Below are 23,363 nucleotides of genomic sequence, written 5' to 3'. Positions count from 1 at the left end.
AACCCATGAGGTTTAGCTTTTTCCTGATTATCTTCCCCACCCCACCAGGGGAGGGGGGTAGTAGAGTGAGTGGCTGTGTGGTGCTTAGTTGCTAGATGTGGTTACACCACACCACCATCTTAACTGAATCACAACTGTAGGCAATGTGTCACACCATGTCAGCAAGTAGGTGTGAGCCATTAGGATGTTTATGAGATAACAGATTTGGGGATGGACTAAAAACGTTAAGGTCTGTTTCACAGAGCTGTGGCGGTGTTATGGGCAGTCATGCCCCGCTAAAATGAGATCAGAATCTCTTTTAAGAAGAGGAAGAAGGGTTCTGGGTTAATCATTGAGAAAGCCAGAAGCTGAAAATGTAACACCCTCTCATGGTGCTGGGCTGGCTCCTCCATGATTTAACCCCAGCTCCAAAGTCCAGGTTGTCACTGAGGGCTGTGACCACCATGGACATGAAGTCCTGCAGGTAGGTTATGCTTCAGGAGGTGGAAGAGCTTACTCTGTCCAAGAAAAAAAAGTCAAGATTAGGACCAGTCTAGGTAAGAAACTTTCAAAAAACAAACAAAATCAGTGTGGAGGTTTTGGCTTTGTTTTTGTGTGGTGTGGTTTTTGTTTGGGTTTTTTTTTTTCCTAGACCTGCAGGTGAAAGCTGGCTTTCTAATCTGATTTTGAACCTTGCTCTGGTGTTTTGTTCTCTGGTTTTAGCAGTGCCCGGAAGAAGCAGCAGCTAAATTCCAGGTCAATGCAGCCTCTGACTGATATCAGCAGCCAAATATGTACACTGATTTTAATCAGAGGCTTTCGTGATTGTTATAAAGTATACAAGTATACATAAAGTATACATCTCAGCTGCTGGGACATCATCATGAGGTGCAGCCCATGGGGCTGTTTTGCTCTTCTCTTAGCATGTTTCTTCTTCAGTGCTCTGCTTACAAATTGTCTGCAGTAATGCACAATTATCGACTCTAATGGGAAGCCTGTTGTTACTGCAAAAACACTTGAGACCCCTGTTTCGTACGACTTTAATAAAGCAGTGTGTGGAAACAAGCTCTGGTATTGCCATCATGACCACAATGAAATTCAGCGATCTGCTCTTCTTCCAAATGGCTTGCAGCAGATGTGAGTTGAAGTGTGCAGGAGGCAAAGCATTACACGTTGCAATGATCTCACGTGCCTCACATCAGTGATATTTACTTTTTCTTGGCTACGTGGATATGAACTAGCAGCTGTAATACTGCAAGCAGCATTGCCATAGCTACTGTCACACAACATCCTCTTCCTTCTGATTCTCCAAAGCCAGTTTCAGGTCTGGTGTTACAGGTCAGTCTCTAATGATTTCAGTTGAAAAGTGGAATGCTCTTGTTTAAGAGAGGGAGGGGAGAAAGCCAACACAGACTATACCCAAAGACACAAACAAGGTGGTGGAAAGCAAAGACAATTAGTGAGCACATTTTCTGCCATACCAGAGATTATGTCCTCCTTGCTCACTGGCTTCCTTCACTGTTTAAGCACTGCAAATTGTGCGAGACCACATTGTTTTTATCTTTGTACTTGAAATCAAAACCTTTACCTAAAAAGAGTCTTAAAAACCAGATATATCCTTAACCTGCCCCTCTTTTAAGACCTATGCTTGTGTGGCTTTGTCCATTAAAGTCTACAGTCTTGCTTTTCTGTAGGCAAAGTGTGTGATCACAGCTGTCCTAGTTTGCTGAGCACTTGAGCACAAATGCAGAACTAGCATCTCTTCGGAAAGCACAGATTCTGGGGCCAAAACATACGCAGCAGGGACTTATATATTTTTCAGCAGACAGAATGTGTCTGGATGTAAAGCTAGCATTTTTAAAGTAAGAGCATAGAAAAGCTGTGTTTTGAGAACCCATGAGGGAACTAGGATAATGGCTGATCCTCTTTGGTCCCGACAATACAAGAACTTCCACAATTGCTCATTAAGGCAGAAGATGATTAACAAAAAGCAGACTTCTTCTTCCTCATCCTGAGAAGGCAGACATACATGTGAAATAAAAGCATGAGAAAAAGACCAAGAAGGACACACGAAAATACTCTTTAAATGGTGGCATAGTTTAAATGCAAGATGTTTCATCCTCTTTCTAGCTTTAACAGCAGTGACAGTTGGGTAATGGAAAATGGTTGGGTAATTGCCTGAAATCCAACTCAGAAGAAACCTCGTTTTGTTTGCTGCACCAGGTGATGTCTGCAGCTGCTCAAATTCTTGCTTTGTGAAACATGAAATACTTTCCAGGTTGCACATACAATGATGGAAAAATGAAATAGTCCATCACATTTGCATCAACCGAGAATAGGTTCTACCTATTAAGAGATTTTCAACCAGTCATTAGTGGTTTTAAGTAATAATATAGAGGTATAGATATAACATTATGAAATTACTTTACAAACTGCTGTTGCCAGCAGTTATGTCCTTAGGAGCTGAACCTTTGAGACTCTCATGCCTTCAGCAGCACCTTTTGAAGTATTTTGTTTTGATGCCTCAAACATGAGGTGTAGTGCCTGATTTTTGGGTATCCACCAAGAAAGTCTTTACTGAAGCAGTTTGAATTTACCCCCTGATCAGCTGGTACTTGTGAAAACCAAGGTTCTCTGTAAGTGAACAGTATTTCTCCAGACCCTGGTCTACTCACTCTAGGGTGACTGAAAGATCAGCCTCAGGAGAAGCTTACACTATGCTTCTCAAGTGATATAAGGAAGTGAGAGAATGAGAAAAACATCTTGTCAAACACAAAGCAAAAGAATGAATAAACATGAGTTAAGAAAACACGGCAGTGGGAAGAGTGCACGTGCACTATGCATCCCTTATGATACATATTTTGTGTTTATATAACACGTTCACTCCGTTTTTCCCAGACTAGATGCTGTGTGGGTAGAGAGAGATCACAGTAAAAACAGAAGACTTGTTTCCAGTAAACAGCACTGCTGTCTCTGTCTAGACTTACAACACCACTGTCTGAAGAAAAAGAATAAATGGGTCATGGGTTTAGATTAATCTGATTGTTTCAAAAACTTTTCTTCATGCCGTTGTAGACAGAAATTGTTAAGTAGTTGCAGAATGTAACCGAACATTGGATGCTGAATTTCACTCATCGCTAATAACAGCAACTGGCAGAGGGTGCAAGGAGGCTTGACACAGCTACAGCCTGTGTTGGGCAATATTGGCTCAGCTTTAATTAGCCTTTAGAGGAGGCAGCAGTTTCTTGACAGGTCCTTTATGAATTGGCTCATAAAAGCATTTTATTAATCCCAGCACAGGTCACAGTGACCAGATATTAACTGAACTGCTGTATTGAAGAAATAGGAAGGACAGCTGGCAATACCTGAAGATACAATAGGTGCATATTTCTTGACTTTTTGAAGGTGAAGCAGTATCATTCCAGTGAACATTTAGGATGCAGTGAATATTTCAATAGCTGTCTGCCAAATTTTCCTTGTGCCTGGTCTCTACCATTGCTTTATCAACCCTTCCAACCTGGATGCTGTTCTAATGGCTTAGTTTTGGTTCCTTTACTTACTGGAACCTACCGAATGGATCAATTTATTAAGTTTATATACATAGTTAAGTTTTACAGGTCCTGGGTCTGATCAAACCTAATTGTGAAAGAGTTCCTAAAGATTCAACTGGTCACATTATCCCAGTTATGGTATCCTGATTTACTCTCTATTATTAAATGCACTTTCATGATAGGTTTTCTACACTTGTTTCATCTGACTGACTACTGCTCCCACTAATCTGGTGCTGGAATATACAGAATAAGTTAATTAATTTAAGCAGGGGCTAATGCAAAACCTACACCTAGCCTGGTGTTTAAACTCACTTTCTAAAATCACCCTGACAATCGTTGGGTTTTTTTGCCTCTTGTGACATTGCTATTTGTCACACCTTCCTTGTGACTCAGTGTAATGAATATTGTGGCTGAATCAAGCCGTGTTTCCACAGCCCAGCAAGTGGATGGCAGAAGATGACATTGGTGCCAGGGGAAGGCTGTGCTCTGGGCCGGGGTTTGGCCATTCCTGCTGGGAGGGGGCTCATTTTCCTCAGGCACTGCGAGAGCCCCCGGGCAGGAGGCACGGGGCCAGGGCCCAGCTGTGGCTGACAGACCCCCACAGCCACTCCCCGCCAGCCGCTGTGCTCAAAATGGCGCCGCCCTGCTGGCAGCGAACAACTTCCCCGGCTCTCGGCACCCCCCCCCCCCCCCGCCAACTCTCGCGAGAACCTGGCATCTGCCTCCCCTCAACTCTCGCGAGAGCTGCCGCTGAAGGGCGGGCGCCTTACGGCGGCTTCTGCCCCGCCCCCGGCGCTGCCTACTTCCGGCGCCGCCGCTGAGGGAGGGAGGAGCCGCGCCGCCGCCCGCTGCCCCGGGCCAGCCCCGGGGATGGTGTTGGCCGCGGGAGCCGGGCCCTGACGCCGCGCTCAGGTAAGCGCGGGCCGCCCCCCCTCTCCGGGCTGGGGCTAGCCCCCTCAGCGCAGGCATGGGCCCTCCCGCCCTGCCTCAGGCCCGGCCCCTTCCCTCCCCCACCTGGTGCCCCCACATCTCCCGGGGCGGGCCTGGCCCCCAGGCCCCGGGGCCCTGGCGACGTCGGGGATGGGTACAGCCCGCTGGGCCACCGGGACCACTCCTGCGGCCCAGCAGGGCCGTGCCCCCTGCGCAGGGGCCCAGCGATCTCCCCTGCGCAGGGGCTTGCCGGTAGCGGCGGCGGCGCGGAGCAGGGCGGCCCCCCGCTGCCTCTGCTCCCGAGGGAGCTTCGGGAAATCTTGGGGCTTTCTTGCCCTTTCCTATAAATAAGCACAGTAGCTCTCCCTCCGCTGTCTCCCCGGTGTCGTGTAGTGCGAGAGCCTTACTTTCCCGTGCGGTTAGCAAGTTTTGGGTGCTTCCTTGCAGTGCTCCACTGATGAAATTTGCGGTATAGCTCAAGCGAATCATCTCTTTTCCACACTGGTCACACTTCTCTTTGGTTTCCTGCTTTTGTAGGACAAGCAGTGGGGCAACAGCTATGAAGGTACTCGGGCATTTAATTCCCATTGAAGTTGATTTCATTTAGAGTTGGCACCTAAAAAGTAGTGTGTAGTGTGTTTTTGGTTTTGTGTGGGTTTTGGTTTTTTTTTTTTTTGGGGGGGGGAGTTGCTTGCAGTTTACTGTTTTTCTTTTGCGTTTATTTTTTTATCCTTTAAGGCGTTGTGTTACTATGTCCTAGACTTTGCTACTCCCTCCTTCCCGTTTTTTTTTTTTTGGCTTTGTATTTTTCTTGTAAACTAGCGGTTGTCTTTCTCTTCTCCAAGACAAAAAGGACGGGTTTGTGTGCTTAATCTTTTTTTCTCTGCGGTAGTGGGAGGAAAAAAAACCCTGCTGTTTGTTTTGCTGTTCGTTTCAGTTGAGCAAGTAGGACTTACAGTTGCCCTGAATTTTTCTTTTTCTTTTTTTTTTAAATAGGCATCCTGAAGCTTACATACATTCCTGTCAACTTCAGAGAACTTGACCTTCACACAGACCTTACCAGTTTAATACAGCTAGATACTATTGCAAAAAACATGTTTTCTGTTTTTTTTTTTTTTAAAAAAAAACCTTGTTACTTATCTATTACCTTCTTCTCAACATCCGAGTGTCAAGTCAGTTGTTTCATTTTGTCCTTTTTGCCCCTTTACTTCATTTTGGTGTTGGCTTGATGTTTGGTCTAAGTCTGTCAGCTTTCTTACAACTTTGGGAAAGCATTAGGGCTGTCTTTTACAGATGTAGTCAGTAGATTGGCAGGCCCAGAGGCTTTATCTCCTGTTTTCTCTGGGGCAAGAACAAATGAACAAGTGAAGAAACTGCTGTTGCAATGGACCTGTTAAACTTTGCTTCAGGGCTTGCTTACAAGAAGGAAAGAAACATCTAGACACATAGAGGTGGAGCTGACAAAGATACATTTTTTTTAACTATGTCTTGTTATTTAATGGTGTGATTGTGTTAATCTCAATGTTTACAGGACTTTATAATTTGCCTTATGAATATCTCAGCTGATTCTCCATTTTATCTCTGAGAGCTGATGTTACCTGAGCATCCTTTTTGTCTCAGTAACTGCTGCATCATGCCTGTCTGGTCTTCTATGGAAGCTAGTTCTTGTAAAGACTATATTCTGACTCTTTATACGGGGTTTTTGCCTTTATTTTGTTGAATCATATGACTAAAGAATTAACATTTCTCCTACCATTTTAGTGATGGTGGGGCCTAAGGTGTATGGATCTTGTCAGCATTATGTCGGTTTTGGACAAACTATTAAGAAGAATGAGTTGCCTTCAGCTAGGAGTAGTGTCAAAATTTATTAAGCCATGACAGACAGAATGTTTTGGTTTTATTGTCATTTATTCATCAGTGCAGTTATCCTCTAGTGGAGGACTGACACAGCAAAAAAAATTCCTCATTTCAATTATCTAGTCTCTCTATGTAACTTTCTCCACTGTTGCTTTGTACTGTGAAGAGTTCTGTTGTGCAGCTGCATAGATAATGGCACTATTTGCCATTGAAATACATTTCCTTTCCTGTGTTCTGGTAGCTGACTCAAAGCTCACTTCCTAGTGTTACGAGAATTGTTCCAGTAACCCCTCCGCTCCTCTTTTTTCTTTTTTTTTGTGTGTGGCGGTGGGGACAGCCAAAGAGGAGCTCTGAGTATTGTCACGTGAAATATGATGAGAATGGTCCTAGCAGGTTGTCTGGCAGGGATTGTTTCACAGCAATTTTTCCAAAGGAGTGATGTCAAGAGTGGTATACTGTAGGAGGTGGTGCAGTGAAACTGGATTGTAAACAGTGATGAAAGTCTGACCTTTCTCCAGCAAAACTGAACTTCCTCTTGGCCTAATGTACTGTAACTCTCTCAGTATTCACATCTGAAACTCGCATTCTTCGAGTACTCTAGGCCATCCTCTCCTTTAATTGCAGTTATGTTAACTGTATACATCATAGTCTTTGTTTTACTGTAAGAACGTGATAGTTGTTGAACAAGGAATTAACTGTAACCTGTTTTTATGCTTCCCCCCTCTCACTCCTTAGTGCTTTAGTTTTAGTAATTGACTTTGTCTAATTTGTGTTCTAGATTGAAGACAGCAGTAATGCTAACTCTGGCAAGCAAGTTGAAGCGGGATGATGGTGTCAGAGGACCCCGTGCATCCAATCCAGCTTCTGATTCAACTCGGAGGGTGTCTGTTCGAGATAAATTACTTGTTAAAGGTGAAAGGAACTTAATTTAAATACTTTTGGATTTACAGTTTGCAGGTGTGTTGCCAGTAAACAAAACTAAATTGCATATAAAATAATTTCCAGAAGTATTTTTAAAATTGCTTGTGACCTACCTCAGGCATACAAGTCCAATAGCTCCTTGCCTGTAGGGCACTTATTTTTATTGAATTATGTGGAGCGTAAAAAGCCTTCTCCTTGCTCTGCTGAAAAATTAATCCCTCATTGCGAACTGTCTCATCAATTAAAACATTATGATAAAAAATGGTCGTATAAGTGTCACTAAATATATAGGAGGAGAATATCATATTTGACTTGTTGAGAGGATACTTTTTGAGCAAAAACAACTGCATGTGACTGGAGAGGAAGTCCTAAAAGTAACATCAGTGTTCCAGTGGTCTTTCATGGTATAGATCAGGGGCAATACACTTTAAAAAGCTTAAAAAAGCAATGCAAATAGATACTTTTTTGTAGGCCTGGAGTCACTGGAAGTTGAATGTGAAGTAGTGAATAAAAAACAATGTTGATTTTTGTAGGTACAATATGGTCTGTTTTAGGAAGGCTACTGTAGTTTGTAACTAGCTGGCCCACCATTAGCTGGTAAAAAAACCCTAAACTTTTTTACTGTTGCAGTTCTGGGTAAACAAGATGGTGTTTGAGACAAACTGTTTTATAGTAAAGTTGGGGACAGCTCTTTCTTGTTGTTCACTTTTTCTGGAGAATAAATAATCATATTTAAAAATCCATAGGTGCTGATACTTGGCAGCTGCTATAGGCTTAAACTCAGGTTTACTCCCTCTGATAATTGTTTAATGTGTCAATGCTCGAGCTGGGCACCTTGATCTAGTGACAAGGAATATGTTGTTTAGGTTGATGTTTCTGCTAAAAATGATCAATAGCAAATATATTACTCTGACAGCGTACCCATCAACTACTAGGATTCATGCCAAAGGAAACTTCCATTTCCTGGTCTTGTTTCAGAATTACTTGAGACTGACACTGGTATATTTGCCTGAATGATACTGCCTAATTCTAGCATTACATACGGCTTTTTCAAATTAGGGTACGCTCTGCCATGTAGCTGTACTGGAGCAACATTTCACTGCAAATACTGCTGCCTCAGTGCACTGGGAAGTGTCTTAACTAGACTGTAGGAATATTATATTCACAATTCTCTCTCTAGATTTTTCTAAGGACAGGGAATTCTAATACATTTTAAACTCTGGTGTGATAACTCCCGCAAAGAGCTTGCTTTAGATTTCCAGTTTGGAAACCCGCAGTTAACTCCAGTTCTGAGGGGGAAAGATGTCAGGCAGGAGGAGTAAGCTCTTTAACCAGGCTAAGCTACAAAGCCAAATTACTAAATATATATATATAATCTGAGATTTTCACTAACCTACAGGTGTGGACATGAGAGCAAAATAGCAGTGTAATATAAGTACACTTCAATTACAATGCCTGGTACAGTGTGAGGTGCCATAAGAAATTTTACTGTACACTTAGAGCAACCATGATTTTCACTTCTGAGGCGAAAACCTTACCTAAGTCTGCTAGGGGAAAAAAGAGTGTAAGCCATGGAAAATTAGCATTGACATTGTTATTCCTGTGGCTACCATTAGCAAGCCAGCACAAAGTATTGAACGGTTGAGTGCCAAACCGACAAACCTTAAAAGCGTGTCACTGCTGGCATCCTTCTGACAAGTGTGAGTGCTAGATCGTGATTTGATTATGTGTGGAAGTTGTATCACGTGGCCCTCACACAAGAGTTGTAGGAACAGCTGTCAGTCTGCTTAAAATTTTCTGGACTGAAATGGGAACTGACAGAAGCAGCAGATCAGTTCAGTATAACTCCACTGAAAGTGAGAGGTAAATGTAGTAAGCAGTGTGGAAAAGACTTGTTGGGGGTGTTCTCTTTTAAGCTACTCCTTAAGCTACGTGTAGACCATTCAATTACAAAAGTTTCTAGAACTTGCTCCAACTCTTTTAGATCAGCTGCAGCAGCCTCTGCAATGTTGAGAGCCTGAGTTGAAGATGAACTGCTGATGCTGATAGTGTTTTTAGGTGATGTATAGATCTGCAGGAATGTGTTTGATAGCGAGTGAAGAGCTGCCTGCTAAAGGTGTGCATACAGCAGTGATGCTATTGCACCAGCGCTGGTCCAGATGCCTTTTATTGCTTGATTGTATGGAACTGTAATAGCCTGGTATGTGTTCAACTTCAGTCTGTTGTATTAGATTTTAAACAAAGTTGGTGAGAGCCTATAAGAATAATTGTAATTAGAAGTTGTTACTAATGTTTTTTAGGCTGGAGTTATCAAATGAACAGATGGCAGTTGCTGAATGGGTGAAAGGCTCAATTGGGTTAATCTCCTGGCAACTGTGAATTAAAAAAATAATCTGTCCTACAAAAAAAAATAAATTGCTGGCCATCAGTAAGGAGGGAGGAGGAGATGAAAAAAGGCTTGGCATTTTCTGTCCTTGTTTGGCCCAGCAGCTGTGCTGGGGTTAGTGCTGGTTCAGTTGTGCCTCTTAACGGTGTTAGTACTAGTGGTTTTATTCTACTGTATAAAGCCTCCGAGCTGAAAGAACAAGGGACTGTGGTCACGTACGTCAGAAAGCTCAGTGATAGCTATGCTTTTTCCATAGCTCACATGGATCCTTTTTGGCCTCAAATAAGTCTATAGCTTTTGAGTCAATAGGAAAACAGCAGGCAACTGGTCTGTGCAGTGTCCTCCACAGCAGCTTACACATGTGATGGGCTGTCCTGGAAGCTTAGCTGAGGGTCATTTTTGGCACAGCACCCTAAGTCCCACCTGGCCCCAGGAGCTGGCAATAGTGTATGAACAAGGTCAGATAACTGTTTGCCTGCTAGAGTGATGATGATGGTGATGATGTGCTGGAGAGATAGTCTCCTCTTCCTGATCCATGGTAAATTGGTGATAGTCTAATAAATTATGCAGACAGGTGTCTGACAGCTTTACTAGAGATACCATCCAGACCCAGACAGTGTCTGGTTTTTATCTGGAGGTAAATTAAAGACAGCCGTGTTTGTGTTGATAGAGAATCCAGTCCAGGAAGGCATTACAGAATCCCTTTGAAGGTTGTGTTGTCACACTGATAACCCTGCAGTCCTCAAATGTATTGTGTACGTTGTCTGGTAAATAGATCGATGCCATTTTGATTATGGGGTAGATGGCCGTGACCCCAGCCACCGATAAGTGTCGGTGGCGATGCTTACAAACTTTGAAAATTTGGCATAGACTAATTATGTATGTCTGCTAACTAATGCTGCCTTAACATAGGAAAAATAAGTGAAAATTTAGGTATGATGTCAGCTATTTGCACCATATAGATGAGAAGAAAATTCACAATTGGCATTTATTAATATTTTTTAATTTATTAATAAATACTTTTATTAAAACTAGGCATGAGCTGTCAGCAGAGTGTTGTCAGGTGTTGTCCTTTGCTTTAGTGATGCCTGCAGGTTAAACAGGCTTTTTTCCACTTCTGTAAAAAGCTATTCTTAAAATATTGGTGCACTTTGTTATTTTTTTCTAAGTTGTTCCTTTGATTGCTTACATGTCTGGTATTGTTATACATTCAGGTATCAATCATGGTGCAGGACAGTGTTTTGTTGGGTTATTTCATGGGCATGCTATGAAAGGAAAAATCTTTGTCCCTAAAGTTTTATGTGGGGAAGTAATTCTGAGACAGCTGGATGTTCTTTTCCAGCTGTTTTTCCTCTGAAGTGTTAAAAGCGTGGCTGCTAAACAGGATTTGGTAGCAGTCTGTCCCATGCTGATGTCTCAGCAACTAATGGAGCACATTGGGAAGCTTAGTAGGGCACATGTTCCTCACCCCAGATATGTGGTGCTGGTTCTGATCTGAAACACTGGGAAGTCACAGGAAAACATCTACCACTTTGAAATCACTCAGGGTGTGGGAGTGCGAGGACTAGTAATTTAGGCTGCCAGCTTTTGGAGAAAGGCTTTCTAGCCAAGAAAGGGTGGACTGAAGAGAGACTAAGAAGTGACTAACATGTTTCAAGGCAAATCAGATGGAGGAAATATGAACAATTGGAGAAGGTAGAAAGCAAATACTGATGTGAGGAGGAGAAGCAGACAGAAATGGTGTTTGAAGAGGTTCTGCTGCCTCTCTGGCTGCAAGAGAGGCTTGATAAAGTACAGCTTTGTTAAAAGTTCGGTGTGACTTAGTCTTGCATCTCTGTTTTTCATGGGATTCTCAATATAGGTTCAGTTGGAGAGTAAGGCCCTAATTCTGTAGGCCTAGTATGTAAATTAAAATAGAGCAAGCAGTACACTTGCTTTAGGAGCTTCAAATTTGCTCTGTGCTGCAGAGGCAATTTTTGATGCTAAATTCATCTTGAAGGGGGAGCTTCGTTAAGAGTAAGGGCTGCATGACTGCTCCTGCTGGGTGCTCCATGCTGTGCAGTGCTGAACTTGAAAGGCAGATCCTTTCTGAAGATTTGAAAGGGGCTGAAGAGAAGCTAAATTAGTATTTAAGATTAATATTGTATAATGAACGTGACTACTAAATTGAATTAAATATAGAAACATTCCAGGATACCAGGAGCAGTGATGTATATGCTTATTGATCACAAAGATTGCCCTCAAACTGCTTTTTTGTAGTGCACCTAAACACCATCATTTAGATTTATATTACCAGAGCTGCTTTGTTTGATTATGACAGCTTGAAATAACTTAGTATCTAAGAAAATGAGTTAGCATGTTTTATTCCTTAATTTTCTTCAACATTTGTGGCTTTTACAAACAGATTTACGTAACTGGAAAATGTTGCAGGTGTGCATTTGTATGAACTTGAGAGAATGGAAGTGAGAAATTGATTATGAAAGTGAGGTGTATGTGCACTGAAAATAAAAATGAGGAGGATCCATATATTTGCTTTCTTCGAGCCTTCAAGTACAGTAGTATCTCTTCCCCATAACAGGTGAGGAAATTTTTTCTTTTGAGAATTAAAAAAAATCCTTTTCCTTCATTAACACTCTAGAGATTACATGAGGCATTGTTTTGAAAGTGCTGCATTAACTTCTGCATGTTGCACTTGAATTACAAAAGTATTTCCTTTTCAGTGATGCTTCTTAGCCTGTGCCCACGCCCTGCCCTGCCCCTATCCCCCAGTGAAATTCTTTATTTTGGAAGAAGACAGTGGAAAATTGCTTGGTGAATGAGTGATTTATTAAAGAGGAAACTAGTAGTTTACACTAAAATGCTTGCAGGGTAATTGTGATAGATATGGTAAAGCTAAAAAGATACAATGCAAATTGAAGCTGATTTGAAAAATTAATACTGAGCTTTTTTCTAGAACTTCACTAACAAAGGGAAGCCTGGTTCAATGCATTGCTGTGCTGCTTATGCCTTTGACTTTCAGCATACCTGAAGTATGGAGTGGTATGTTGCAGAGTTGGAGATTTCCAACCACAGAGGCTTTTTCTAGTTTTTTGAGGTCAGGATAATAAGTTTTGTAATAGTGTGTAGAAGCTGAAGCATGTGATTTGATAGTATTTTGTTTAAAATAAACATTTGGAAGTGGAAGGAAAATATACATCTCTGTTGAAAAACTGGCAGTATTAGGTGGCAAACAGCATTATACTGCTAGAATTAATAGTTAGAAAATGGAATTTTTGTCAGTATCAAGGTACTGATCTTCATCTCTAGCAGTCTTAAAGATGTACATTAAAGAGGAACCTAAACAGGAGAGGGGGCTTTTTGGACAAAACCGGGGAGAAGTAAGTGTTGCTGTGGATGAGAATGTTCCTTTTAATTGAGGAAATAATGCTTTCATGTTGTGTACTTAAACAAAACTCCAGTGGGAACCATATGGCCTGACTCTTTGTGACAGGGCTACTAAACAAAGCACTTAGATACTCTGACTTGTTGAGGTGGGGTTGGGGGAAGGGGAGGGAGCAGAACAACATGATTATAGTCTGTTCATTTCTGACTGTAACATTCACATGGGTCTGTCGTAAGCCATATGTCTGTATGCATGTCAGGAGTGCGTGTTCCTATTTGTCCTGAGAATTGTCATGGGTAGGGAGAGTTACTGTTCCTGAAATTATTTAGAAATAGCTCTGGTTGCTTGTGTTGGGCTTAGCTTTTCCCTCTTCTGTAAAGTTCCTAAGCTGTTTCTGAGATATCATCAGTTTGCATTCAGCTCTTCCAAAGTCTGTGGTAGGTTTACATTTAACTCTTGCCTTTTTAACTCTTTTTATGGTTTAAAATAGCATTGGGAACTGTTGAAGTGCATACTGGGTCAAGGGCAGGACTCTGCAAATATGCCTGCTACTTGGATGTGCTCTTGCAGCAGATCACATAAGGTTTCAGGAGCACCAAACTGGCTGGTTGGGAGCTGGTCTGGGTCTGGACTTCATTGCATCTGAGTTTGGTGGCTTTTTTTTTTTTCCCCTGCAGAAGCTCTGGTATGTCTGCACTTACGGCCTTTCAGACCTACCCAGAGTGGCTTTTCAGAGTGGGTGTAGGACCTTGCAGTGCTCCTGCATTTGCTGCTACTTGACAAATAAGCTCTCTTGACTGCCAGAGGAATTCAGATGCTCTGCACTTTCTGTACCTTTGCTAAGCCAGCACTGAGTGGGCATTGACAAGCACCACTTTTCCGTGGAAGTTTTGGAGTGCCTTCACATAGTATTTCCTGAACCTTGGGTTATCTGGTTGTCTGTCTTGTCATCTTAAGGAATGATGAGGTACCTGACTGAATTGAGATGCAGGTGCTCATTATCCACAAAAAATTACGAAAAGCATTCAAATGGAATTTTCTTTACTGTTCAGCTGTAGTTACAGTCGTTTGAAGGAGAAGGTCGGAAAGATTGTGTGATTAAGTTTGCTTGCTCTTTAGTGAGGCTTTTGGAAGTTTAGTGCATTGGAGCTCTGACTGTTGCTTCTACATTTTGCTTATTTACAAACCTGTTAAACCATGCTAGTAAGTTGGCAGACTGAACAAGGGGCATTTTCTTAATGGAGAATATTCTTGTCAGTGGCATTGCTTTATGTCAAAAATACATAACTTAAAATATCAGAATCAGAATCTAATGGAGCTTGAATGGTGTGGTCAAAATGTTTACTTTCTGAGCAGCAAAATACAAAAATTATGTCAATGTCAAAGACTGTCACTACCAAAGAGTCACAGAATTTGGAAAACTCACAAACACCCTCGCTTTGGCCTATTAAATATGTTACTGTTAATCACCAGTGTGTATATGGCACAGTTAACAGTAACATCTGTTTCCTTACTTGATGTTACTTTAAAAGTTTAAATTGCAGCAGGTCTTTACCTGCTTTGTTTTATCTTTATAAAGTTGTTTCATTCCTAGTTCCAGTGATTTGTTGCAAAGTTGATTAGAAACCTTATTTTGGGGGAACTTGTCTTTGTTCAAAGCTTTTGTGTGGATTAGTTATCATAGCCTTCCCGCATGTTTGCACATCTTCAAAGAAAGAGCACACTGTTCTGTACTCATGGGTGTGAGAGCCTTCGTTTTCATGTTTTCACAAGAAAACCCGCTCATTCTTGTGCCAAGACAAAGGCAAACATAGAAGCGTGAATGCATTACAGGAATTTTTTCATACTTGAGAGGAACTGGTGATCAGTAAACTCTCTGCTGAGCATTGCAGGAAGCAGAAGTGAGGCCCCAGCTCAGCAGAGCTACTGCAGCCCAGTGATTGCTGGGCTTGAACATTCTCTGTCCTTTGGTGTCTTGCTTTTCCCTGGTGCCCTTTTCTCAGAATTGTAGCAAATGGGAGGCAGGATTTGTTAAGCCAAAAAACCCAGAAGCACAGAAAGTAGTAAGGAAAGTAGTCAACACCTTAAAATAAGAGCCAGGTCCTAAACTCCACTTTCTAGTGAAAATTGATAGTGCCTCCCACTATGAAAGGCTGGTGAGTTCGAAGAGCAAAGAATAGGGGAACACTCTTTACAATGTGTTTGTATAGCTTCAGTAGTTGGTTATGTCTGGTCTTTTTTTTTTTTTAAGCAGAAAGGGAAAGTAAAAGTTCTTGATTATAGCTGAGATTACATTTTTGCTATATTATAAAGACAGTAGTCTTTGAAAACTTTTAGCAGAAGTATGCCACCAGTGTCGTGTGTCTTTCAGTGTACAACTTCGGTTAAATCAGCTGTAGCTGCTTGATGCTGCAGAGTGTGGGATTTTAAAAACTGCAGTTGTGAACTTCTTAATAAGCGTGAAACACAGTACTTCTGCTGGGTTTTTTTTTTTTGTCTTGGTATAGTAGGCTGCAGATGCAGGGATACCAGGGCTGTGCCAAGCAGGTGGGAGTCAAATAAGCATTGCGCTTGTTGCAGAAACGAGCCAGTTTGGGTAAGCATGGATTCAAGGAAAGTTCTGTGAAATTAGTGAGCTCTTAATTGTGATGAGATCAGCTTGAATTCTGTGCCAAGAAATCTCTCCCCATATCTCAAACTGAATTACAGTTTTCTTTAGGCATATGTTTTTGAGAGTTGGTGTTGAAATCTTACACATCGTTGTTAGCCCAAAGAAATGGGCTGTGTATCTGCAGACCAGAAAGTGAAGTGAGAAATTGAGTGGAAAGAAAAAAAAAAAGACTACAGGAAAGGCAAAAATATATTTGATTAGGTTTCCTAGAACTTCAGAAGTAAAGGGTGGCAGTATATTGATAGACCTCATTGATATACAGGTAGTTAAAAGTAAGACTTCAATAATACACACAAAAGAGGGAGAAAGCAGGGGACCTTCCAGAGAAGGTAGCATGGCAGAGAAAGGCCTTAGGAATAAGCTCCTTCCTAGGAGCTATGCAACTGAATCTGGCTACTTCCTTTCTTTTTATGAATAACTTCTAAGTTTTATGCATGGGAAAGATAACATTTTAATTGGACAAGAGTGTGTATCTATAGTAAACTGTGCTCACAGGGGAAATGCCCAACAGAGACAGGAGCAAAAATCTTAACATTCCTGAGTTTGTTCAACTGTGCGGAAGTTTGGGTGGGGGGAGTTGTGCAATGGATGTACTTTTTATTGCTGACCAGTGCACGTTGCTGTCCAGATGCTTGAAGTGAAGGTTTGTCTTTCTCTGTTTTTGCATTGCTTTTAATCCTGGTTTCTGCAGGCAGAACTTTATCTAGTATGACAATGCCCTTGAATTAGAGATTCAGTAGCTGTTCTCAAATATATGCTACATGATATCAGGCTTGGAGGCTTCCCTACAAAAGCATTGTGTAACCTGAAGCAGCCTGTGGCTGATGGTGGAAGAGCATTAGCTGTTGGATGCTGGAGAGTGGTGACACTTATGCACGTTGTGAACCTCCTGTGCTTGTTTTCTTTGTCAGGCTGGCACCTTAATTCTTGAGGTTTTCTGCTTTCGTGTTTTCCAGGCTGTGGAGTTCTGGCCTTCTATATTTTAGTGCCTTATGTAGACAAATTTGGAGGTTTGGATAATGCCAGCGCTCTGTGTGTTGGAAGCCCTGGCACTTTAGTTTTGGCAGAGCTGAACCACCTTCCCATCACAGCAGGATATGTTTATGCTGTCTGTAGGGCAGATGAGTGTTTTTAGTAATGAATTGTGTAGCTTTTTAAAGAGAAACTTTACAGTAACCCCTGTGCAGCTTAATTTATATTTTAAAGTAAAATTTGATTTACAGGGTGGTTTAAATTAGATCTGCCAATTTGGACTTAAAGAATGGCTTTATGCTTGCATAAATAACAATTCTGGTTTTTTTCTCTTTCAACAGAGGTTGCAGAACTTGAAGCTAATTTACCTTGTAAGTATAGCATTTAATGGCATGCATTTTAAGGGGAAAGGGGACCATTGAACTGAATGTTTTGACTGAAGTATCATACTATTTTAGACTGAAGCAAATGATACTAGTTTACACTAGAGAAAGCTGTGCAAAACTTCTACTCGGGCTTGAACAGGTTTTCTTTGTTGCTCCCTCTTATGGGATTGCAGAGAGGTGGACCTGTATTAGTGTCCTTTGGAAGCAGTATTGATCATTTGGCTCCAGAATTTGATTGCTGGTGGAGTGGGAGTGTCCCTTTTACAAAACACCCAAAAGGTACCTAGGACTGAAGAGTACATTTATTGCCTCACTCCTGTTGTTACTCCATTCTCTCATTTTCAAAATAGGAGATTCTGATTAAGGGGCAGAGCAAATAGCTCTGTTCTCAGGAAACACATGAAGTTAACCTAGTGCTTTTTCACTTCACATGCAAGCTGTAACCTGGTGTGTTTAACAGTGAAAATTCTAATGAGAACTAGTTTTTTAAAAAAGTGATCCATATTCCTTAAAAAGCAAGATAATGTGGTTTTAGCCCTGGAATCCTACTTGTAATGTATGTTATGCTAAAAGCTGAAAATATTAATGGCTACTTTAAAACAGGTTTTGAAGAGCACAGGGTAAATGGCTCATTGCTTCTAAAGCTGAGGATAGATAGCTAAAAGTGAAATGTTTTCTGTTCCTTAGCTTTAGAAAGCTTAGTTCTGTAATGGGCAGCAAAACACAAAGCCCTTCTATAAAGGGGAGTAAAGTTCCTGCTGCTCTGTATTTGTTGTTAAAGGTGGGTGTTGACAGTGAAGCTGAGTTGTTGCTGAGCTCACTGTCCCTTCAAGCATTGACTAGGGCAGCACCATTCTGCTATGAGTTCTTGGAATACAGGCAAGCACAACAAATTATTGCCTAGTAAGATCGGAGGTACATTCAGAACTTATCGCTTGCTCTACATAACTTCCCGTGGTGCACGTTCCTGTTTCAGAGTAATCAAAGACATTTTCCCTGCAGGGAAAGAGGCATGAGCTGCTTGCAGCAGGCTGGGAGTGTACATGCAGGCTTCTACCGTGCTGTGCATTCAAACTGTCTTGTCCATATGCTTATCTTGCAAAGAAAGCAGTGAATATTTTCTTTGATTATGCTGGCAGGTAGCTCGTGATGTTTCTAGTTTTTTTCCCCATCTAAGGGAAGCTTTGACTGTATTTTGTCTCCAGGTTAAACTTCTGACTGCTGCTTGTGATGAGCATCTTCTATTTACTAATGATTCTAAATCCAGATCAATGCTCAGATCTTAAAAATCAAGCTTACAGTGTACAGCATCAAGACTGCATGATGGGAGAAATTACAAGGGGGAGAAGATAAAGAAGCAGCAAAAAGGGAGGACAGGAAGAGATATTATTTAACTTCTTTCTGTATGCTGTTCCTAAAGGCAATTATAGAGATACTACATGGAGTAATTTTAACTTTTGTTAAACTTTTTTTGTGTAGACCCTTCTACAGGACAACAAACACCTGAGAAATGTGTATCAGGGTTTGTAGTTACTACAGGTCAAATACATTACTAGGGTTTGCGTACAGTTCTAGTTATTTTTTGGGGGCAAAGAGGGTCTATATCTCTGATACTGTTTAGCTCCTTGACTACAGAAAAAGAACAGCCAGATGGGTTACGAAGCTAAAGGCTGCATAATATGGATAATAACATATCCATGGGTATACACATCTTCTAGTACCAGCTTGCCAGCTTGTTTTTGCCGTAGTCAAGAAAGGCCAGTTTTATGCATGGGAAGCCAACTTGGTTTGTGTCATCAAATGCAAACAAAGGGCTGTTATGCTCTGAACTTGCATCTATTGAACTGAAACCACTGACCAGTTTCATCAGATTGATGTTTTAACTTTTTTTCCCACACTTGTTCTTCATTCTCACTATTCTCCTTAAATCTGGTCTGAGAATAAAACTAGTGTTTGGTTTGTAATGATGCTGCCTAACATTTGCTCTTAATTCATGTAATGTAATTGGTTACGCAGAAGAAAATTGTTCAGTATGACAGCTGAACGGAGACTTCACAGGCTTTTGGATGAGGCTTTCCATAAAGCTTATATCTCATTAGACCTTACAGGTATAGATAATCCTTTGTTAGCATAGGGCTGTGGTAGCATGACTTCTTGCAGACTTGCTGTGTATGATCAAGTGTTAAGATACACACGGTACCATTAAAGAATTTGTAAGGAAGAGGTGCTTAATCTCTATGGTGTAATCTTAATGTGTAGTTATTGTTTATGCAGAAGACCAAATCATTTGGCATTTTAAGGTCTTTGAGACAGCATGGTTTACTGAAAGGAAATAAGCTGCTTCCTCACAGCTCAGAGTGAGGTTCCATTGTTGTCCTGTAGGCAGGCTTATTACCTGGTGCACAGGCCAGTTCAAGGTATTTCTATTCTTTTATTCTAGTTTGTGCAAAGTAGGGAGCTAAGCAGTAACCCACAAATGCCTAGCTCGCTGATTGTCAAAACTTGACGCTATTTGTACAGTTCAGGAAGCAAAGACATCAGCCTTCATTGGTTACAAGTTGCATGATTCCTTTATTACTTAGTACTCTGTTTCCCATTTGTCAAATAACTATCTTGCTTTTCATGTTAATTTGTTCACATGCTCAGTCTCAACTTCTTTTTGGGTCTGGGGGGTTTCTTGAGTTGGTGGTCAATGAGTCAACATCTCCCCCTGCCAGAGTTAACCTTTCCCCTAGTTGGTGCTTCTTGTGGTAAACTTGCAAACAGCTCATTCATCTTTTGGTGGTACTTTCCTGTTTAAACAAAGTGTATCAGGGTTTGTAGTTACTACAGGTCAAATACATTACTAGGGTTTGCGTACAGTTCTAGTTATTTTTTGGGGGCAAAGAGGGTCTATATCTCTGATACTGTTTAGCTCCTTGACTACAGAAAAAGAACAGCCAGATGGGTTACGAAGCTAAAGGCTGCATAATATGGATAATAACATATCCATGGGTATACGCATCTTCTAGTACCAGCTTGCCAGCTTGTTTTTGCCGTAGTCAAGAAAGGCCTAAGCTGGTGCTTAGCAGGACACAGAAAAATGCTTATCTTGAATTAACTGTTAACAAATCATTTGTTCTGATTGTTAGAGGTTTGACTTCAAGACAATACATTTTATTTTATTAATTAATTATGCGATGTCACCGTTACTGCAGGTGACTGTGACTGTATAGGGAGGAGGTGCTTAGAGGCAAAGTGTAGGAGGAAATCAGGAATGTAGGGATTAATCAGGGAGTGAATTTTGAGAGTATGGAAGATGATACACTTTTCCAACAGAGGAAAAACAGTTGTCTGATGTAAATTGTTCTTTTGCTTCCCAGGTACGTGTAAAGTGAACTTTCCTGACCCAAACAAGCTTCATTACTTTCAGCTAACTGTAATCCCAGGTAATTATTTTTTTTTAAACATGTTGCTTTCATTTGTGTGTGTGGTGTTTAGGAAATGTAATTCCAAGCTTATGCTCAAGAATTCGATAAAACTTTCTAGTCAAAGAGACTGGCTGTAATTACAGTGATTATTTTATAGAGGCAATGGAGAAACAGGACTGGATTTTGAGAACTAGATTCTAATTAGAAGGCCATCAAAATTAAGCAGGTTTAGGAAATATTCAGTTCTTGTTTGCTCACTTTGAAAACATTTTTGGTTTTCCCTCAGCCAATTTCAAACCACCTTGTTTTATTTGCTGAGAAAAATCTTCTTGGACTAGCTCTAAAGAAGTTACTGTATTATAGCCCAGTTATGTTGCAGATGTATTACTTCCTACTGAATGCTTGATTTTGAAGGGATGAAAAGATAGGTAACGGATATAGCACTTCGGGGAAAACTTCAGATCTGTGCATTTCTGAAGATGCTTAACAAGTAGGAGTCTCTTTAAGTATGTGGAAATTAGAACTTTTATTATTGATACAACTTCAGTACACTGTGAAGCTTCTGCTGGCATGCTGTTCAATAAAAACATTTTCAGAATTTCATTTGCACCTGAGTTTCTTAATAGCCATCTGAAATTAAAGTTTGCTCATATAGCTGTCCCTTTTAGAATAGAAAGTTGTGTTTGTGTTTTATGAATGAATTTGCATGGAAGATTATTTAGACTTCACATGCACTTATTTTTGCTGTGTGTGTTGAGACTGCAGTACACTAAATTGTTTGAGTTGGATCATAGAATCAGGACAACTTGGGTTCGAAGGGACCTTAAAGATCACCCAGTTCCAACCCCCCTGCTGTGGTCAGGGACATCTTCCACCAGACCAGGTTGCTCAAAGCCCCATCCCACCTGGCCTTGAACACTTCCAGGGATGGGGAGATCTCGTTTGGGCAGCCTGTTCCAGTGTCTCACCACCCTCACAGTAAAAATTTTCTACCTAATATCTATTCTAAATCTGCCCTTTTCCAGCTTGAAACCATTCCGCCTTGTCCTGTTCCCCATGCCCTTGTAAGAAGGCCCTCTTCAGCTTTCTTTTGTAGGCCCCCTCATCTTGTAGGATGTGCTGGGATTGGTATCTCCCTGCCATTAGTTCCTGTACGTGCACATTTTCTGTAGATGGTTATTGACCACAGAGTTTGGATGCAGTATGGCAGTCATCCTGATGTTGCACCTATAGAATTTTTTTTTTTTAAACCTGTTTACGCTTAACGGCGTGGTGGAGTGGTTTCTGATAATCCAGTCTCTGGCAGTCAAACGGGCACTAGATGTCACTGTTGCTGCTTATTAGCCAAAGTCAATTAGCACTTCCTCGGCAGTAGAAATCTTGGGTGGTCTTTGTTAACATGTCCATTCATGTGATTCCTTTTTGTGATGGAAAAATGAGTAAGACTGCCCTAGTCAGTGTAATCAAAAATAAATAAGTGCTATTATAGAACTTCAGACATCTCATTCTGTGTAGATGTGTTCATGTTTACTTGGTGCGTGTTAGTCTCCTTGCGCCAACTGTCCTTCAGTTTGTATGATACTGCTTTATTATATTTCAGAAATGAGTTAACTTTACAAGATCATCTGTGTGTGTTGAGTTAAGGTTGTCCTGAATGTGAAGCAGTAACAGCTGCTTCATGCTAATTCTAAGGTACCTAGATACATAGTAATTTTTTTCTGTTAAGAGCTGTGCAGCAAGATGTTGCAGTCGGAAGAGAGTTGTTGAATGCAGAGCATGGGTTTTGTGCTAACTTTGTTGCTGAAATGATCTTGGGGATGAGATGATCTTAATTAACATTTTGTTACCCTAAATATAGCTGCACAGCTGAAGTCTCTGCAGTTGTAGTCTGACGGAAGTAAACATCTATTTTCAGCTGTGCATAATTCAGGTACAGAATCTTGTGATCAGCTACAGCTTAGCACAGCTCTCTAAAGGCAGAATGTAACACATACCAAGAAAATCTTCGTAGCTTCTTGATTCCCTTAATTACTGTTTTTTCCTTTATAGAGTATGCTGAATCTTAGCTGCCTCTTTGCTAACACAGAGAAAACTAAGTGGTTGTCACAGAATTTTTCTGGCTCAATTGGGCCACAATCTTTGCTTGAGGCAACTATTTTTGTGGTGTCTGAAGAATGCTGTGTGAATCTTGACAGTGCGGTGGAAAAGCCAGTTTTCCTCCTCCTGCCTGGAACTGTCTCTCGCATTCAGGAGCTGAGTTCTAGAAATCCTGCTTGTACATCTGGCTTTTAAGGGAGTCCTTTGCAAGTAACTCTGCAGCTTTTCAATTGTGGAACTGGAGCTAGGCTCAGCGCAGCTGCGGGTGCCAGTGAATATCTAATGCAGCCTTGCAGTTCTCACTGTTAGAACATGTGTAGTAAATGTAAGCCAGGGTTGGTAGTCTGCACAGCAAAGAGGTTCTTGATGACTCGCTTCTTAAGGTTCTCAGTTTGCTTATATGCAGTTACAGAGATTGCATCCTTCTATGACAGTTGGGTAAAGGGGTGCTAATTATTTTATATTCGTATTTTATGTTTAAATTCCCTTATATTCTGATTAACATTAGAGCTTGAATTCTGTAACTGCATATTACAAGGAATCTTACACCAGAGTGCAGTGAAGATACTGACTGAATATGTTTTTTAACACTAGAAATGCCTTTTTGTGGTCAGCATTCTAGCCTTATGTTATTGGCAAAGTCTGCTCTTGGGTGCTTTGTTTTATGCAGTTATTTTGAATGTGGCTGGTTTTGAAAGGACAGTGAAAGAAGCTTCTTTAGGTTCTCACAAAAAGACTAATTTGAATAAGAAAAACTTTAGCACCAAGCAGAAATACTTTCAGCTCCCTTGTTCTGCATTTCTCATAATAACCTTTCTTAG

General features: G+C 41.0%; 1 protein-coding gene across 13 annotated transcripts in view; it reads left to right on the top strand.

The window, feature by feature from the left end:
* The first annotated feature begins 434 nt into the window (after positions 1–434).
* The window catches only part of UBE2F (ubiquitin conjugating enzyme E2 F (putative)), a 90,578-nt gene continuing 67,649 nt past the window's right edge, over positions 435–23,363 (top strand). Inside the window, exons 1-5 of one of the 13 annotated variants that reach the window (XM_056348772.1) lie at positions 443–536; positions 3,275–3,359; positions 7,096–7,229; positions 16,991–17,020; positions 20,398–20,463. In XM_056348772.1, coding sequence (XP_056204747.1) covers positions 7,112–7,229; positions 16,991–17,020; positions 20,398–20,463 — 214 coding nt within the window. In that variant the 5' untranslated portion in view covers positions 443–536; positions 3,275–3,359; positions 7,096–7,111. Of the gene's footprint in view, positions 537–3,274; positions 3,360–4,307; positions 4,443–4,810; positions 5,026–5,742; positions 5,912–7,095; positions 7,230–16,990; positions 17,021–20,397; positions 20,464–23,363 lie in introns of those variants that run through there. The other 12 variants (XM_056348770.1, XM_056348774.1, XM_056348777.1 and 9 more) reach the window with 12 other exon arrangements.

Source organism: Falco biarmicus, chromosome 8 (genome assembly GCF_023638135.1).
Source record: "Falco biarmicus isolate bFalBia1 chromosome 8, bFalBia1.pri, whole genome shotgun sequence".
In the NCBI taxonomy this organism is placed as follows: Eukaryota; Metazoa; Chordata; class Aves; order Falconiformes; family Falconidae; genus Falco; species Falco biarmicus.
This window is presented reverse-complemented; position numbering and strand designations above follow the sequence as displayed.